This window comes from Cercospora beticola, chromosome 3 (assembly GCF_033473495.1).
Source record: "Cercospora beticola chromosome 3, complete sequence".
NCBI classification, from domain to species: Eukaryota; Fungi; Ascomycota; class Dothideomycetes; order Mycosphaerellales; family Mycosphaerellaceae; genus Cercospora; species Cercospora beticola.
In genome coordinates this window covers 883,009-900,482 of record NC_088937.1, presented here as the reverse complement: position 1 = coordinate 900,482, position 17,474 = coordinate 883,009, and the positions used below count along the sequence as shown (strand labels likewise).

The 17,474-nt window shown below is 54.0% G+C and overlaps 9 protein-coding genes across 9 annotated transcripts; 3 read left to right on the top strand and 6 right to left on the bottom strand.

The window, feature by feature from the left end:
* Positions 1–66: 66 nt before the first annotated feature.
* On the bottom strand, positions 67–1,029 carry RHO25_004333 (uncharacterized protein; the record flags this gene model as incomplete). Its single annotated transcript, XM_023595255.2, has 1 exon — positions 67–1,029. One exon carries the CDS (start codon positions 1,027–1,029, stop codon positions 67–69), a length of 963 nt encoding a protein of 320 aa, XP_023457811.1.
* A 330-nt stretch (positions 1,030–1,359) lies between these two features.
* Positions 1,360–2,323, top strand: RHO25_004332 (uncharacterized protein; the record flags this gene model as incomplete). The annotated part of the gene is made up of 2 exons (XM_023595254.2): positions 1,360–1,449; positions 1,502–2,323. 2 exons carry the CDS (start codon positions 1,360–1,362, stop codon positions 2,321–2,323), a joined length of 912 nt encoding a protein of 303 aa, XP_023457812.1.
* Positions 2,324–2,676: 353 nt separating this feature from the next.
* On the bottom strand, positions 2,677–4,830 carry RHO25_004331 (uncharacterized protein; the record flags this gene model as incomplete). The annotated part of the gene is made up of 3 exons (XM_023595253.2): positions 2,677–3,345; positions 3,397–3,692; positions 3,747–4,830. 3 exons carry the CDS (start codon positions 4,828–4,830, stop codon positions 2,677–2,679), a joined length of 2,049 nt encoding a protein of 682 aa, XP_023457813.1.
* Positions 4,831–6,139: 1,309 nt separating this feature from the next.
* RHO25_004330 (uncharacterized protein) lies at positions 6,140–6,967 on the bottom strand (the record flags this gene model as incomplete). Its single annotated transcript, XM_023595252.2, has 4 exons — positions 6,140–6,265; positions 6,325–6,582; positions 6,631–6,906; positions 6,962–6,967. The coding sequence occupies 4 exons, from the start codon at positions 6,965–6,967 to the stop codon at positions 6,140–6,142; spliced, it is 666 nt and encodes a 221-aa protein (XP_023457814.1).
* Positions 6,968–7,306: 339 nt separating this feature from the next.
* On the top strand, positions 7,307–10,135 carry RHO25_004329 (uncharacterized protein; the record flags this gene model as incomplete). The annotated part of the gene is made up of 1 exon (XM_023595251.2): positions 7,307–10,135. The coding sequence occupies one exon, from the start codon at positions 7,307–7,309 to the stop codon at positions 10,133–10,135; it is 2,829 nt and encodes a 942-aa protein (XP_023457050.1).
* A 578-nt stretch (positions 10,136–10,713) lies between these two features.
* Positions 10,714–11,439, top strand: RHO25_004328 (uncharacterized protein; the record flags this gene model as incomplete). The annotated part of the gene is made up of 1 exon (XM_023595250.2): positions 10,714–11,439. The coding sequence occupies one exon, from the start codon at positions 10,714–10,716 to the stop codon at positions 11,437–11,439; it is 726 nt and encodes a 241-aa protein (XP_023457049.1).
* A 391-nt stretch (positions 11,440–11,830) lies between these two features.
* On the bottom strand, positions 11,831–12,424 carry CRP63 (60S ribosomal protein eL32; the record flags this gene model as incomplete). Its single annotated transcript, XM_023595248.2, has 3 exons — positions 11,831–11,939; positions 11,997–12,118; positions 12,260–12,424. The coding sequence occupies 3 exons, from the start codon at positions 12,422–12,424 to the stop codon at positions 11,831–11,833; spliced, it is 396 nt and encodes a 131-aa protein (XP_023457043.1).
* A 472-nt stretch (positions 12,425–12,896) lies between these two features.
* RHO25_004326 (uncharacterized protein) lies at positions 12,897–14,099 on the bottom strand (the record flags this gene model as incomplete). Its single annotated transcript, XM_023595247.2, has 1 exon — positions 12,897–14,099. The coding sequence occupies one exon, from the start codon at positions 14,097–14,099 to the stop codon at positions 12,897–12,899; it is 1,203 nt and encodes a 400-aa protein (XP_023457042.1).
* A 993-nt stretch (positions 14,100–15,092) lies between these two features.
* RHO25_004325 (uncharacterized protein) lies at positions 15,093–16,921 on the bottom strand (the record flags this gene model as incomplete). Its single annotated transcript, XM_023595246.2, has 2 exons — positions 15,093–16,125; positions 16,176–16,921. 2 exons carry the CDS (start codon positions 16,919–16,921, stop codon positions 15,093–15,095), a joined length of 1,779 nt encoding a protein of 592 aa, XP_023457041.1.
* Between the last annotated feature and the right edge of the window lie 553 nt (positions 16,922–17,474).

Genomic DNA, 17,474 nt, shown 5'->3' with positions numbered 1-17,474 from the left:
TTGTACAAGTTCTGAAGCATCCATTTCCTCTCAAGTTTGGGTATCACTTACGCTCATCGTAACCAATCAACGCCGGTATCGTCTGTCCATCAAATGTATTGACCCTCCATTCGGTCTTTCTTCGCACAACGCCAGAGCCGGTTCCTCGTGTTTCCTCTTGCCATTGAATTGACCCAACAACCAGTCTGTCACAGACACGACTCGGGTCATGCGGTCATGGTCTCCACCCTCTTCGGTATGCTCAATCGTGTGTTTTCGAATGCGTCCCTCTTCATCAAATTCAAAGATGAAGATCCCGCGAAATTCTTCTGGCTCGTCTCGCGCTCGGGCGTCCCGATCACCACTTTTTGTGCCTGCGATGAAGCCTCTGATCTTCTCTACGGGATCTTTTGCGGCAAGGCCCATGCCTCGATAGATGCCTCCCGTACCATCTCGGTGTGACGTCTTTCCGCAGGTCTTCCACTTCACGATGAGCTTCTCTTCACGCTGCCCCAACGGAACTGCAGTGCCGCCATGCTGCACCATGCGCTCCGCAAGAATATCGAGTTTGACATTTCCGATCAACGGCATGCGTCCCCAAGCAACCGGCGCAGTCCATAAGGCAGCGATGTATGCTATTCGGCCCGATACAGTTGGAAGGTGCGGGTGTGTCGATGGGAAGAGGTGCAATGAGATGCTGGGTGACAGGATATCCGAAGGCAGTGGCTCCTTGAGCAGAGTAGGAAGCCGCTCGTGTAGCTTCCGCACCGTTCTGCCCAGTTTGACAGTTCTCTCGTCTGGTGGTTTGTGGTCGCCCTTCTGATCAGGTGATGTGTATCGTGGAGCAGAACTGGTAAACCAAACGTCGCGATTCCATGGCTCGATATCGTTGACTTGAGCGAAGCATCTGCAGTTGCTGTTCAAACACGAATGCGGATCCCGGCATCCCACAGTCGATGGCGCGGCGATTCGCGAGGTGGTGATGGTCGTGGCATTGGTCGCGCGGAGGCGTGATGGGAAGAGCGAGCGCACCAGCCTATTGGGCGTCATCTGTGATCAAGTGTTGTCGATTTGTCCATGGATGAGCTGATGTCCATTCAGGAGGTTCGCTGTTGACACTTCAAGGAAAAACTTGATCGCTGGTTCGAGAGACCGAAAGAAGTTGAAGCTTGCTCCGTCGAAGCTCTCGGAGTCGGGATCGACGACCCATGACGACACGAACCGCAGCCAACACCATTCACCTATCTTTCGCGGCACAATCAGCCGAGAGAGGCGTCTAAATGTCTAGTCTGATGCCAATCCAAAGGTAGGTTAAATGCTGTGTCTTTAATTTCCCATCAAACTCGAATTTCTGCATCATCTTTCTCCAACGAGCCCAATATGACTTCTCCAAAGCGTATCGTTTTCACCGGCGGTTCTGGCAAGGCAGGACGCCATGTGATTCCAGAACTCCTTAAGCGTGGACACAAGGTATGCAATGCTATCCAATGGAGCAGACAGCACCGATGCTAAGCTTACGCAGGTCCTGAATCTCGACCTCGTCGACTTCCCCGATCCCAATGCCGGCGTCTTCACCCTCAAGACCAACCTCGAAGACAGTGGTCAAGTCTTCACTGCGCTCACAACCCACTACGACATGACCGATGGCTACGAGCAAGGCTACCCAGAACCACCACCAGACGTCGTCATCCACTTCGCAGCCTACGCGCGAAACATGATAGTCCCCGACAACGAATGCTTCAAAGCCAACGTAACAAGCACTTATAACGTAATCGAAGCAGCCTGCAAACTGGGAGTCCGCAAAATCATCATCGCATCAAGCGAGACAACCTACGGCGTCTGCTTCGCCGAAGGCGATTACGACTATCATTCCTTCCCGTTGGAAGAAGACTACGACGTCGATCCAATGGACTCCTACGCCCTATCCAAAATCTGTGGCGAAAAGACCGCTCGAACTTTTGCCCGTCGCTACGGAGCAGATATCTACGCCCTCCGCATCGGCAACGTGATCGAACCTCACGAATACGAGAGAGATTTCCCTCGCCATGTTGGTCAACCGAATACCAGGAAACGCAACGCTTGGTCCTACATTGACGCCCGCGACCTAGGTCAAATTTGCTGGCGAGCAATCGAAAAGTCTGGTCTAGGCTTCCAGATTTTCAATGCAACGAATTCGACCATTACGACAACAGTCCCGACTGAGAAGTTCTTGCAAGAGACCTGCCCAAATGTGAAAATTACGAGGAAAATGGGAGAATGGGAGGCACCTCTCAGCAATAAGAAAATCATCGATGTGCTCGGGTTCGAAGACGTCCATGATTGGAGGAAGTACTACAAGCCATAGATTTTAAGATAAGAAAAAGGCTTATGACACTTCACGCGCATACTCTGACAACATGCACTGCAAAAAAGCTCAGGAATCGAATCATTTTCTTGCTACCTCTCACTCACACGCTCTCTCCCTTCGCCATCAATGATTCATCATGTGAGCTATTGCTATTACATTGCACTGCACTGCACTGCGCGCCCCGAAATGTTTCATGAAGCGCCGTGAAAAAGAGGACTCCGCTGAGACTGGTGCATTCATGATAAAAAACCACACTTTCCTTTGATTTCTTGCCACCCAGGCCTGGCCGTACCCTTTGCCTCATAATCTCATTCATCCTATGTGCATTCCAATGAACTTCGTGAATCTCGTTACCTCTGCTGCTGCTGCTGCTGCTGCTCGCCGCCATGCTGGAAGTTTTGCTGGTTGTTCTGCTGTTGCCCGCCCTGAGACAATCCCTGTTGCTGCATTCCTTGCTGCTGCTGCTGCTGCTGACCATTATTCTGATTCTGATCTTCAGCATTGCCCATCTGGTGATCGCCAGCTGCAACGTTGTGCTCCAGCATGGCATTCGCCATATTGGCACCGTTGGCCGGGTTTTCAGTGGCTGGCGTCGGGGGCCCATCGTGCATCTTCGGAGGCTTGTTGTCCTTACGAGCATGCTCGAGCGCGGCGGGGTTCAGCTCGGGTCCGACCTCTTGAGAACGCTCAACCTCTGCCATCATCTCATTCGTAGTCGGCTGCGACAGCGTAAGCGCTAAGGGATCGCCACCTTGCTCGATGAACTTTTTGCTCTCGCTGACAATGGCGTCTGCTTCAGTAACACCACCTTTACTAGAGGGGTCTCCTTCAACGCCGATGTCACTTTGCTGTTGCGTGGCTTGCAGTTTGCTGTTATCAAAACGCACGACCATGCAGGACAGGTTGTCGGTAGAGAAGCGGGCCAAGGCGTGGTCGACAAGTGCTTTGGAGGCGGCTTGCGGATCTTGAATGTTGCGAACCAGGTCCACAGCTTCTTGATCGGAACAGACATCCCAGAGCTAGCAAAGGTCAGCAAGATATCACATTGTGGCGACAGAAAAGAGACCTACGCCATCGCATGCCAAGATGAGGAACTCGTCCATATCGGGCTGAATCACGGTCTCGGTGGTGTATGGATGCCCCGTCACAAGGTCTTTCATATATGCATCGCCAAGGGCACGAGTGACGGCGAGCACTCCATTGACACGGTTGTTGAGAATCAGTCCACCAGCGCCTGCAATTCGTTTGCCTTCATTTTCGTCGCTACCTTTGTGATCGTACGAGAGGCGGAGCGCCTTGCCGTTGCGGCACAAGACAATTCGGGCGTCTCCCACGTTGGCGGTGTAGAGGACTCGTTGACGTGAAGCTATTAAAGTCAGCGGGCTGCTGCCTTCAGCATTGTGTAGATGCGAATATTTACCTTGTTGAGCTGTGCGTTCAACATTTCCAGACTCAGCCGTCGCAGGAGCGAGCGCTGTTGACCCTGTTGCAGACTGCGAATTGGGTATCCGATCCTCCCAGCGTAGTACAGCAAGTACAGCCGTGCAGCCGCTATTTTTGAGGGGAAGCTTCTCGAGCTGCTGATCGACAGTGGTGAAGGTCATGTCAAGAAGCTCGGGTATGGCGGTATTTGGATTCTTGCGGATAATATCCTCCAACAACAAATGTACCTTTTTGCCGCACCATTCGGCCGCGAACGTGCCCGCATGGCCATCGAAGATGGCAAAGTATCCGTTATCCGTCTCCACGACATCTTGTTTGCTGTTTTGGGTGCTGTCGGACACGGCAGAGTCGCGGGATTGCGATTGCGAGAGCCGTTTGCTCGAGGAACCTTCGGAGCCCAGGAATGGTGCGGGAGTGCTCAGGAAATTGTACAGATACGCGTGCGTATCTTCCATCGTGCGTCTGCATTTCTTATTCTTATCCTCGGTGACGCCAACACGGAACGTAGATCGTGGCCCAGGCACTGACTCTCCCGCCGAATTGTTCAGCGAGCCCGCAGGCACGCTGAGGGCAGGATCGGTGCGTCCCAGCTTCTGCATCGGAGTTTGGTGTGAGGATTTGCTGTCTGGGCTGCCACTAAGAGCCTGTTTGGCGCGGTTGAAGAGGTCGCCTGCGCGTCCGACTCCGCTGCTGCGACGTTTCGCGTTGCCCTCGGGTGCCTCCTTGCGTGTCGGGCTGCGCAGCTCGTTGCTCACGCCATCCTGGCTTTCTTCAGGAATAGAGTTGTTCTGGTTGTTGTTTAGGTTGGGGCTGCGTGGAGAAGCATTGCCATTATTGTTTCCGCTGCCGTCGCCGCCCTGGTTGGCGTTGTTGCCCTGGCTGTTGCTGCCGTTGCCGTTATTGCTGTTATTGGCGCCGTGCGTGTCAATCTGCTCCCGGCTGCTGTTGTTGCTGTCCTTGGAGCCAAACATCCTGCCCAGCAGTCCTCCTTGGCCTGAGAGACTGCGCCGTTTACTGCCGGCCACGTTGTTCGTGGTCTGCGTGTTCGTGCCTCCACTCATGTATCTGACGGCGTCGGAGGATGGAGCGTGGGCGGCTGTCGCAGATTGGGAGGGGCGGGGCAAGCGTCAATCCCGCAGGCTGCAATGTCTCCGAGAACGCGCGCCTCGAGAGTCAGGACCAGAAACAGTGGCGAAAGTAGCTGCGGCCGCTCGGCTGCGATGCGGGTGTCAGTGAGCGTCTGGCGACACCGCAGTTGACGCTGTCAGCGGTGCTGTGACGGCGACGGCGCAGGAGCTGGCGGACGGGTGCGTGCTGGCTGCAGGCGTCGTGCTGGCGGGTGCTTTGTCGCTTGGAGCTGGGAAGTGCTGCTTGACCAAGCCAACAGCTTGCTCGCTCGGTGCTACGAGGCGCGGCTTACCAATAGCAACAATGAAGAAGCAGTCTTTCCGCAAACAAAATTGCAGCGCGATCAATGGCAGGCCTTTGTCTGTGTGAGCGACAAGTACTGTAGCTGGCAAGCGGTCGTCGATGTGGTCACAACCGCCGTGAGGAGCAGAATGACGTCCCTTGAGCCGGCGAACGAGTGGATGTGTCGTTTGAATCAGTGTGCAGCGGCTCGGTGTGGCCCAAACTCCGTGCCCTCCAGGAACTGCCACCGCGCGAGCTGTGCGACACGCAACGACGGACTCGGACAGATGGGGTAGGGGACCTGCCGAAATTCGCTTCGACTGGGATGCCACGCTGACGGATGCGTGTTTCACTCTACAATGCCTCCATGTACGTGGCCGGCGCGGTACAGAACGTGTGCAGAACCGCAGCGCGGCATCGCTGCTGCGTGTCCAACCTGCAGCACCGTTCGTGTGTCGCGGCGCGGCTCCACAGCTCTGATCGGATCGTCTAGGCCCTCACAAGTTATGCAGAATACCCTCTACCTGGTAGCTGTCCCCGCGCCTATTTAACACCACTCCGCACCACCCTTACACGTCCGCGGTCCGATCTCGTCACAATGTCTGGAGAGATCGACTCGGGGCTCAGAGCCGTTGTCAGCGGCCGCGATTGAACACCAAACGGCCCAGAGTAAATATAGAGACCGTCTACAAGCAGTTATGCAGACCCCGCCGCCATAATTCGACCGACCAAAACTACGGGTGCGCCGTTCAAAGTACCTGGCCTGCGGCCAAGCCGGTCATCCATTGAGGTAAGCATGGAAATGGCAGGGTATTGATCATCAATCACGGGACATGCTGCAATCTTCTTGTTGATGCTTCTAGACTTCTCGCGTGATATCCAATCTACAATGCCAGCCGCGGTATTGTGGGAAAGCAATGAGAAATGGCCTACTGGCTGTCAAAGAACTCATAAGTGTCGTTATCTTCGTAGACTGTCGAGTCGTGCTTGGAGATCGTCGTCGCCAGCGTCTCCGCCGCCTATTGCTTCTGCAACTCTACCTTCGCCAACTGCATTTTTCTGCAGGCCCGTGGGCGTCTCACCGAGCTAGGAGGTATCGTTAGCTGTCATGCAAGGATTCGTTCATTCTGCCACATTTCACATACCTGTTGGCCAAGGTCGACTCCGAGCTCATCTAGGACCTGACCCACGACTTCCTCACTCTCTTCTTCATCTTCAAGGCCCGTGACGTCGTCAATTGCATCGTCCATCATTTCCTGTCGCTGGTCCATAATATCGTTCTCCTTCTCGAACTCCATTGCTATTCGTTGAAGCGCCGGAAGATTCATCTGCCTGTTCATGCTACCAAGCAATTGTGTCGCACCCTTCATGCTCTGCATCATCTGTTCGTTACTGCGAACGGTCTGTAATCACATTAGAGCAATCCTTCAGCACGCCCTCAAAAACCGTACCTGTATCCGTAGTGAAATCGCTTGCAACTGTGTCCGCATCTGGTAGAACTTCTGGATGTATCTTCGAGTGCGCACCAAGTCCTTCGCCTGCACCTTCACTGCGCCCATCTGTCCATTCTTTGCATTCTTCTTGATGTCCTGTACAAGCTTCTTTTCCTGATTCTCGAGTTTCGTTCGTTCGCGGTCGAGTTCTCGCTGTGTCTTCTCCAATGCTCGTTGATGCTTGCGCAGACGCTCTGCTGGCGTCATGCGCTTGCCAAAGGCCCATTCAATGACCTATGATTCCAAGCTTAGCGCCATATAGCATCGGCTTGAAGACAGGTCTGCATACGTTCATGTTGGACGGTTACCTCTGCATCAGCGCCCGTCCACTGCCTCCGGTGAGATGTGCTGCAGTATGTCGTCGCTCGACAGTGCGACTGTCAACCGGCCACGCGCTGACCGAGTAAACAGTGGCTGCCTGTTATCGGGAACAAAGTTGGACTGTTTGTTGGATGCCTCTATCGCTGGCCTGGAGCACATGCGTGGAGAAAGAGCCAATCGGACGCCGAGCGGCTGCGATCCGCACAGACATCATCAGTGCAACGGCAAAACAATCCAGCATTTCAGGGAAGCGCAACTACTACTCGTTCAACATCGCCACGCGAGATGACTTGACGAATGCGCGACCTCAACGATGAGCTCGAATAATCCTTTTGGAGATGGAGCCGCCGGGCCTTCAGGAAGCAGAGGTGGCGATGGCGCGGGCAGTCGCCGCTCGCAGCATCGGCCACAATATATGACGGTCGGGAGCGGGTCAACATCAGAGGCGGCAGCGAGGTTACAGGCACTCCTGGACGATGACTCTGGATATGGAGGAAGCAGCACGGGCGGCGATAGCATGGAGAACTCGTGGCATCCGGGACCGACTTCAGATCGTTTTACACCTTCGCTTACGCCAGTGCGGCCTGGAGAGACCAACGCAGAGTCGGAGAATGAGAAGCGTGCATTAGCAGCGCATGTGCATCAGATGTACTATAATCAAAACCGGACCGCACTGGGGAGAGCCATCAACCAGACAGTGCAAACATTGAAGAATCTACAAGAGATGAACACGACATGGCCGGCACACTACCCCACCGTACAACGACCACCGTCACCGCCGCCTGCACGACCAGCACCACGCCCAGGCCTTGCGCACACGCAGACCACGTTCGATCTTGACAGCCTAGATTCAGCGCCTCCAAGGCCACAGCTGCCCAGGCGAGCGGGTACGACGCTTGGGAAGGAGCCGGAGTCCAGCACAGATGCAGCGAGGCGCGAGGGTGCAACAGCAACGGAGCCACGACTCGTGACACCTCAGCTTGCACAGGACTTCTCAGTTCTGAAGATCGAATTAAAGATGGAGGGACTCGCGCAGTCGGACATCGTACATTCACTGGAGAAGCAGTCAGTTGCTGCTCTGCTGGACAATCAGATCAACAAAAGCGTGCGACATCTCTTTGCGCTACGGGAAAGGATTGAGGATACGTCAAGCAAGGTGCTCATTACGGGAGACTTGAACGCAGGAAAGTCCACCTTCTGCAATGCTCTGCTCCGCCGGAAAGTGCTGCCAGAGGACCAGCAACCATGCACAGCCATCTTTTGCGAAGTACTGGACTGTCGGGAAAACGGAAACCTCGAGGAAGTACATGCCATCCCCCATGGCATAGTATACGACCGAAATGACGAGAGCACATACCACGTCTATCAGCTCAAGCAGCTCGAAGATATCGTTGTGGACAGTGATCGATACCAAATGTGCAAGATATACATCAGAGATGCACGATCGGTGGACCAATCGCTACTGAACAATGGAGTCGTCGACATTGCACTGATTGATGCGCCGGGACTGAACAACGACTCATTAAAGACGACAGCAGTTTTCGCGCGACAGGAGGAGATTGACGTCGTGGTGTTTGTCGTCTCGGCAGCCAACCACTTCACATTATCTGCGAAGGAGTTCATTTTCAACGCAGCACGGGAGAAGGCGTACATGTTCATGGTTGTGAACGGGTACGATCAGATCCGCGACAAGAAGCGTTGCCAAGAAACAATCCTGAAGCAAGTTGCACATCTTAGTCCTGCGACGTTCAAGGAGTCGTCTGAGCTGGTACACTTCGTCTCGAGCAATGCTATACCGGTCGGTCCAGCTCCTGGAGGTGCCCCTGGTGATGGCTCCGGTGGCGGAGGCGCTTCTGGAGGCCCGTCCTTTGCCGACGGCGGCGATGGATCAGACAATGACGATGATGGCGACCCTAAGGGCAAGCATGGTGAGCCTGGCTCCCCTCCAGATCGGAAAAAGGGCAAAGGAAAGGAGAAAGAGGCATTGGACGACTTCAGCGAGCTCGAGGCGTCGCTGCGTCGATTCGTGCTCGAGAAACGTGCGCGATCAAAACTTGCGCCTGCAAAGACGTACTTGATGAACGTTCTCGGCGACCTCAGCACACTTGCCTCTGTCAATAAAGATGTGGCACAAGCCGAACTTGATCGTGTGACTGAAGAGCTCCGCAAACTGGAACCAGAGTATGAAGCGTCGAAGAAATCGCGCACAGAAGCGGACGAGACCGTTGCAGGCAACATTGAAGAGACGACTAACGAAGTTTACAACCTGACGAGGAACACACTTACCGACTCCATTAACAAAGTTGCTGAAAGCGAACTCGGCGTCGAATATCCTGGTGTACTGGGCGCATATGGCTACGCTGAAGATCTGAAGACGGCAATGCTGAATCAGATCACTGAGACAGTACGCTGGTGCGAAGAACGGGCACGGGAGAAGACTGTCCATGGCGTCAGCAGCATCAAGTCGCTAGGCATACTACATCTGGGCGACCAATATGTTGACCTGCAGTTCCGATCCGAGAAAATGTTCAAGAGCCGAAGAGACGCGCTCGCGAGACAGGTCGACTTTGAGCCGGAGCTGTGGGACTTCTTTGACTTGGCGAGCCTCTGGGAGCGTCAAGAAAAGGTTGCTGGCACAAGCATGGCAGTCACAGTCGCTGGCGTTGTCGGCTCACGCATGATCGGCGGGGCCGGATGGATCGACGGCGCTCTCACAGCAACGAAGCTCGTCGGCACCAACAACCTGCGAAGAGCGTTTATCCCAGGCGTTATTCTTGCCGTCGCCCTTGGCGTCTCCTACGCTATCTCACAAATTCCCCACTCCCTTCCACGACGGCTTAGCTCAAAGCTTGCCGCACAGTTGGCCGCTCTTGACTACACACACGCCAATTCTGCACGCATCAGCTCTGAAGTCCGGCGAGCTTTGAAGTTCCCTGCTGATAAGCTCCGCGAAGGCCTTCAGCGAAACATGGAACAGCTTCAAGAACGCAAGAAGGAGACCGACAAGATCCGAACAGAGAACGAGGTCGCAAGAAAGTACTTTGGCAACCTCGTGCGCGAAAGCAACGACATCCGGAGTAGAGTCGATCGAGTCGATCTGGAAGGTCCGGCTCCGGGCATTGCGGCAGCTTACGATGCGTGAGTTCTGACCACCGCCATACCTGCTTGCGTTGCTATTATATGCATGATGTCTGGAGCGAGTGAAAAAGAGCATGAGGATGGCGTTTGTTGTTTCAAGGAGATATGGCACGATGAAGTTCAGATTCCCCCACCACACAGAAAGACAGACAGAAAGCGCGTGTTTTTGGGTTGTTCTTATACATACTACTTACTTGTAGATGATTCTCTCTTCTCAGAAGAATGCAGTGAAAGACATCACCGATCAATTCAATACCTTTAATCGTGTCCTCGAACAGTCAAATTTTGCGCTGCGTGCTCTTGCACTATTCTAATGAACGATTGTTACGAGCGACGGCAACAGAAGATTTGTCGAACGTAAAAGTCTCGCGACCATCGCAGTCACAAGGGAATGTGAGCTGCTTGAGTGAGGAGTTAAGTGAAGACCCTGATTTTATCGATACGCGCAAAGCGGACCCGACTCCGCTCCTTCTCTGAGAATTTTGGATCTCAAGAAAGCACGCGCATCTCTTAAAGCCGCACCGCAGTTCCACTCCCGTAAAGTCTCTACCCACACACTCAGCACCACACACAACCGCAACCATGCCCAAATCCAAGCGAAACCGAATCATCCACACCTCAGTCGTGCAAAAGAAACCCGCCAAAGAACGCAGCGAAGCCCTCTACTCCGCCATCCAAACCGCCGCAGACGAATATGGCCACATTTTCGTCTTTGGCGTGGAAAATATGCGCAACACATACTTGAAAGATGTTCGACAACATTTTGCCGATTCGAGGTTGTTTTTCGGGAAGACGAAGGTTATGGCTAAGGCGTTGGGGAGTTCGATTGAAGATGAGCATGCGCCGGGATTGCACAAATTGAATAAGTATTTGGTGGGGAATGTTGGGTTGTTGTTTACGAATCGGGCGCCGGAGGAGGTACTTGAATTCTTTGAAGGATTCATCGAAGTGGATTTTGCGAGGGCGGGAGTTGTTGCGACGAGGACTGTGAAGGTTCCGGCTGGGGTGGTGTATTCAAGAGGTGGGGAGGTTGCTGTTGAGGATGATGTGCCGTTGCCGCATAGTCTTGAGGTTATGGTGAGGAAATGGGGCATGCCGACACGATTGGAGAAGGGGAAGGTCGTGCTTGATCAGGAGTTTACGGTGTGTTACGAGGGCAAGGAGCTGAATAGCCATCAGACGGCATTGCTGAAGCTATTTGGCGTGGCTTTGTCGGAGTTCAAGGTGGATGTGCAGGCTTACTGGAGCGCGGCTACGCAGGAGGTCACCGAGGTGGAACGTAAGGATGAGAATGCGATGGAGGCATAATGGTCTGTGGCCTCTCGTTTTATGGCACTTGGTACCCTGGCCTTTCATTCCCTTCCTACATCGTTGCGTACAAGCAGTGAGCAGCGCAAATGGGACGCTGAGCAGAAAGCATGTAGTTATTTGCACGGGCGGAGTTGGGCGCAAGACACGGAAATGGGGTATGAAAGTCTTTTCTTCAATGCTTGCAAGCGACTTGATCGCTACGTAATGGCACGTTGTCATAGCGAAGGCGCTGGCGGCGTTTGTGTAGACTCGACTGGCCTGAACTGAGTCGGCCTGTCCAATGTAAAAGTCATATTTCCATTGCTCCACAATATGCGCCATGCTGCCTTGTCATCCGATCGCCTGTTCTCATTGCCCGCGTAAAGTGAGACGTCCCTTCCCAATTCCTCTACGACTCAGTGGTGATCTTGGCCTTGCCGTTGGTGACCTTCACACCGAGCTGCTTAGCACGGGCAACAATCTCTATCCGCTTCCTCGAGGAGACGGCGTGTGCGATCCTGTAAATCCGTCAGTATTCCAATGTCGCCCGAGTTTCATTTCTCGACTCGACGTACTCAGCGGCGTAGGTCTTGTTGTGCATGAGGAGGAGATCCAAGTCGCGGGTGTTGTTGACGAGGAAAGCCTTGTGGCCGGAAGGCATCATGTGGCGGGTCTTGATGTTGCTACCGTAGCCGATCTGTGTTCATAGCGCCTGTTAGCCTTGTGCTCTCTGCTCTTGCTTCTCTTTCCTCAAGACCCAATGTCCAGATCCTTCTCTTCAATGTCCCAAATCCACTTCGCAGGTCCCTCAATCTCCATCGCTCGTTCTCCAACGCACCTTTGGCATAGCGGCCTGACCCTTGAAGCGTCTGCGGACACGGTTGTCGATTCCCTTTGGCTTTCTCCATGATGGGTCGACACGCATAAAGCGGTCCGACTGGTGGCGGTTGAAGCGCTTCGTGTGCTTCTTCACGATCGGGACGTGCTTCTTTGCGGCGACCATCTTTGCGAGTACACGTTAGTAACCGGTTTGCGCGCGACGAGGTCGGTCCAAGTACCTTTGCGGTGTTGCTGTGGGTTAGTAAAGTGTCGACGTCTTCGTCAAACGTTAGTTTGGGATTTCTCGCGAGTGGGCTTTCGGCTTGCCAAGAAAGACACACAAATTTGGGTAAGGTCACGTGGGGCTGAACTTCGTAGCTTCCGTCCGCCCAACCCCACGACGAAGCCCTCACCTTATTCGTCGTTCGCGACTAAAGATCGTGCCAATCGATGCAGTGAATGAAGGCATCACTTCTCGTTGGACATCCCAGTCCTACTGCTTGTTCGCTTAGCTTGCACGAAATTCTGGACCAGATGTTGAAAGTGCCTCCTACACATCTATAGCCGCATGCAGGCTACCAAGCCCGCTCATAACATTTGCTCTATCGCTCAAGAAACGTCACCATTCTAATCTAGTCATTCGATCGATCAATCAATCAATCAATCAGCGCAGAGTCCCGCCCTGGGCTGTCAGAAAAGTTCACCAATCCACTCCTCTTCCTCCCTTCCAGACTCGGCCGTTGGTTCCTATCCCTCCCATCAGGCACGATCTCCCTATGCGGTGCAACAGCAGGCAAAGAGAACATATCCCCTCCTCTCTTCCAGTTCTCCAACATGACCATAGTCTCCACCCTCAGATCCTCCACAATTGCATCGACTTTGATATCGTTCCTGTCGTACCCAAACGGATCTTCAAGTTGTGCTCCAATTGCTTCGATACCGTACAGTGTGAAAGACACAATACTGACAAGCAGAATTGACCACCAGCCCATTTCTTTCACAAGTGCAAATGGCAAGACGATGCAGAACAGCGCCAATACTTGCCGCGTATGGATCAGATAAGCAACAGGTAAAGGCGTCAAATGTATCGTCTGCATTGTTCCAAACGCTGCGACAAGAGTATTGAGCTGCACAGTCAATTGCGATGCCTGCGGACTGTGAAACCAGCCTCTGTCGTGAGCCCGCTTGATATAGCTTTCCACTTGGACACTGAGTTGTAGGATCAAAGCAAGACCAGCTTCTTCATGTCCTCTAGTGCCTGGAGGAAGCAGTTCGTCATACTCAGGTTTGTACACCGAGACACTTTCTCTGCGATGTCGCTCGACTTCTGTACGCGGTAAGAGAAAAGGAATTTCTTGTCCCCATTCTGCTCGAAGGGAGTTTTTCGCTGCGTAGATCATGGCGAGGAGTAAGCGGACTGTACGTTCAGTGTCTGCTCGTTCGGCTTCTGTTGGCGGAGCTCCTGCAGCTTTGTATGAACAAGCCAGGAACGATCGCGTGAGGTTTCGGATGTTCGTTTCGATGGTAGTGAAGAGCTGGTTGCCTTGCCAGAAACGGTCGTAAGATGTCGAGTTGCGAAAGACCAGCATGAGACCAACGACTATGCTCAGACTGGGGACAGTGGCTGATGGGATCCCGAGATTCCCATCTTTCGTGGCATCCCACCAGCAAACGATAGCTGCAATGATGGCGTGTAATGCGACTGGGAGAGCAATATCGAGGTGAATGGCGCCTTTGATGAACCGGATCACAAGCGGCCATCTTCGCGGCTTCTTTCTTGAAGAGTGATAATTAGGAAATGTCGGCGTGCGGGTGTCGACATGGCGTCTCGTGCCTCGTAGTCGTCCGTTCGTAGGCATGTTGATCCAAGTCCAACAGGAGGTAAAGTTTGAAGTCCAGGCCCTCAACTTGAGTACGTTTCTTTCCTTTGTGCTTATCGCGACGCCATGTACGTTTTATGCACGACCTGTACCCGGGCCAGAGCCAAACAACCAAGGCAGACTCTCGATCTCAATTCCCAGCTGGTGACCAGTCCGATGCCACGTCTGGTGTTGCCTGGCCCGCTTATCAACTGAGATCGTGAGCTTGAGGAGAATACGAGGCGGTCGTGGGAGGTGCGGAGCGGCTTGCCGAAGTTGAAGCAGGGCGGTGTCGATCTGCCACGACACAGAGCCTTGATCCTTGTTTGCATACCTTCGAAGCCGTCGCAGAGCTAACGCAAGTCGTGAAGACCATACGAGCGTAGTAGCGTTACACAGGGCTATACTTCTACAGCAGCAGATGCCGACGCAGGCAAAAAGAACTTTGATTGATGCGCAGCTCAAGGCACGCAGCCTATGTGCACCACAAGACGTTTTCAATATGCTTTTGATTTGTACTGCAAGCCCTGCATAATAGTAGAGCGTAGGATAGCAGAGCGCAGTAGTCGTTACTGTACAATATGCAAGCCTGCGTTCGCAGGAGCGCCGAGCCGATGTAGCTCCCAAAGCGTGATGTGCGTAAGTGCACCAGCTAGAGTCCCAAAGTCCGATTGCCAAAAGCATTCAGGAAAGTCGACCCATTGCAGCGCTGTCACGCCAATTTTCAAGAACGTCCTTCGATGCCATCCAGCTGGATCCGCATTTCTTCCCCCAAACACTCAATGCGCCAGTCTTGAAGTTACCCTCCCGTAGAATCATTGAAACTCCATGTTCGAGCCTCGTGCCATGGTAACAAACGCCCAATGTTCGCCCAAAAGAAAACGCTCAGAGTGCAAAGCACGCATCTCGTTCTGATCCGTCGCCGTTGCCATTGCCGCCGCCGCCGCAAGTTCATATCTGCACGCGATGAAAGAAGTGTAAAACAACATACCTTTAGACGTTGGCAGCCTTGGGGAAGTTCATGTGGTAGACTGCGTCAACCACGTACTGGGCAGTGAGCATGCGACCACCGAACCAACGGCCGTTGAGGCCCTTGTAGGCGTTCTCTCCACCCTGGACTCGATCGAACTTGACGTAGACCTCACCGTCGTTGTTGTCGAGAGCAAGGTCGATGTGGACCACTTTACCATACTTCTCCTCGCACTCCTGCTTGACGTCATCTTTGAGCTCCTTCTGCCAGTTGGCTTCAGTCTCCTCTTCCTGATTGTACATGTTCTTGATGAGGACGCAGCGAGTGGCAGTGGTCTGCTCGAAGGTGGCCTTCTTAGCCTGGGTCTTGGGAGCGATCTTCTGCTCTGGCTCGTCAACGCGAGCAAGCTTCTTCATCAGGGCATCGCGGCTGTAGTTCGAGAAGTTCACGCCGCCGACGTCCGTATCGTCGAGAGCTGAAGCTCCACCGGTCTTGTCAACATCGCGAGCTGCGGGTCTGTCGAAATTGGCGGTGCCGCCAGCGTGGGAGCCGCGGCCGCCCATGCCGGAGAATTGAGAGCCTTGAAACTGTGCAGCCTGAGCTTGTGAACCAAACCTCTGAAGCAGAGACTGAGTAGACTCTGGAGTGAACTTGTCGTTACCGAGGCCGACGCGGATTGGGCGTCCGGCCAGCTCGAAGCCGTTCATCTTCTCAAGAGCTTCTTTAGCCTGTGCCGGATCAATAAACTGGACAAAGCCGTAACCCTTGGAGCGACCAGCTTCCTCCTTCTGGAGCTGAACAAACTCGAGCTCGCCGAATGGCTCAAACACGTTCTTCAGGTCGTCTTCAGTGATGGAGAAGTGGATGTTGCCGACGTAGAGGCGATGGAATGGGATGCCGTTAGACTGTGTGGCGGTGCCCTCGGTGTTGCGGGCTTGACGATTCTTCTCTGCTTCAGTGAGCTGGGCGATGATCGGAATACCAAGGAGCTTCTGTCCCGTGAGTCCGATAGCTTTCTCAACAGATTCTTCTTCTTTGAACTCAACGTAGCCAACTCTGTGCGATTGTCAGTAGTGGTAACAACAGTGCGAGAATATACTACTCACCCCTTCGAGCGACCGCTGACCCTGTCCTTCACAATCTGAGCGTCAACCACTGATCCAACCTGCTCAAAGAACTCCTTGAGCTCACGGGAGCGAAGACGAGCAGCCAACTGCTGAACGAAAACGGTGCGTCTGTCTCGCTCGTCGTCAGTTGGTTCCGGAGTCTTGCGCTTACCACCAGCTGGCGACCGAGCGCGACGGTCCCGACGGTCACCGTCGCGTCGTCCGCCCCTGTCGTCACGTCTGCCGCGGTCATCACGCCCACCGCGACGTCCTGGGGAGCGCGAACGTGGGAGGCGATCTCCGTTTGGACGATAGTAGTCGTCATTGCGACCTCCTCCGCGGTAGTAGTCTCCACCGGCACGATCGCGTGAGCGGTGGTTGCGGCGACCGTCTGCCCTAGGAGAGCGGCTTCGACGTCTGCCACTGCGGACACTCCCATTAGCGCTGGCTCTATCAGAGTCTTCATCAGCTCCCTTGGATCGGCGTGCGCGCCGCTCGTTATTCTCTTCGCGTTCGGTAAAATACCTGTCGCGGGGTCCGCTGCTTGAGGTCGGGCGGTCTAGGCGGCGGGGGTCGCGCGAGGAAGGTGACGATGGGCGTGAAGTGCCGCCCATGCGGACGTCGGAGTCGCCATTGTTGTTGGCTCCAGCCTTCTGCTGGGCGATCTTCTCTTTTGCCTTCTGCTCCTCGGATTCCAGCAAGTCGGCGATATCTAGATAACCGTCGTCGGTTGGTTGAGTGGCCATGCCTGCAATTCTTGAGTGCTCACAGGTTCTCTTATCGAGCTGCGCTGCGTGGGGTGGAAGTGCAGTTGTCGAGTCGCTTGTGCTCGAGCTGCACGCGCCCGTCGGAAGCTGTGAGGTGGTGAGTCGCCGTGGGGCGTGCGGGTGAGTGAGAGGTGAGCTATACGCTGTGTGCCGTGAGCTGTGCTGTGAGGCGCCCCAATTGCGACGTTCAATATGAATGTCGCGATGGAGGTGAGTGGGTGATGGAGGAAACGAAGTGGGCGAATTCGAAGTTCTAAGTTACCAACACGCCGGCGCTCGGCACAATCCGACGGCCAATCACAAGACGCCGAAACTTCGGGCTGGGTGGAAGGTACCATTTATCACCTTTCACGTTCCTTCTCCGACACACTGCACGTAAAGAAAGAGTAACGGGGAAGTAGACGAGTGTCTGAAATTCTGAATGTGATATGCACATTTCTCAGGACTCGACAAGGTGCCGTCCATTATCATTAATTTGTTAATATATACAACGAGCCTTTGCCATGATGGTATCTTCTTGCCCCAACGCCTA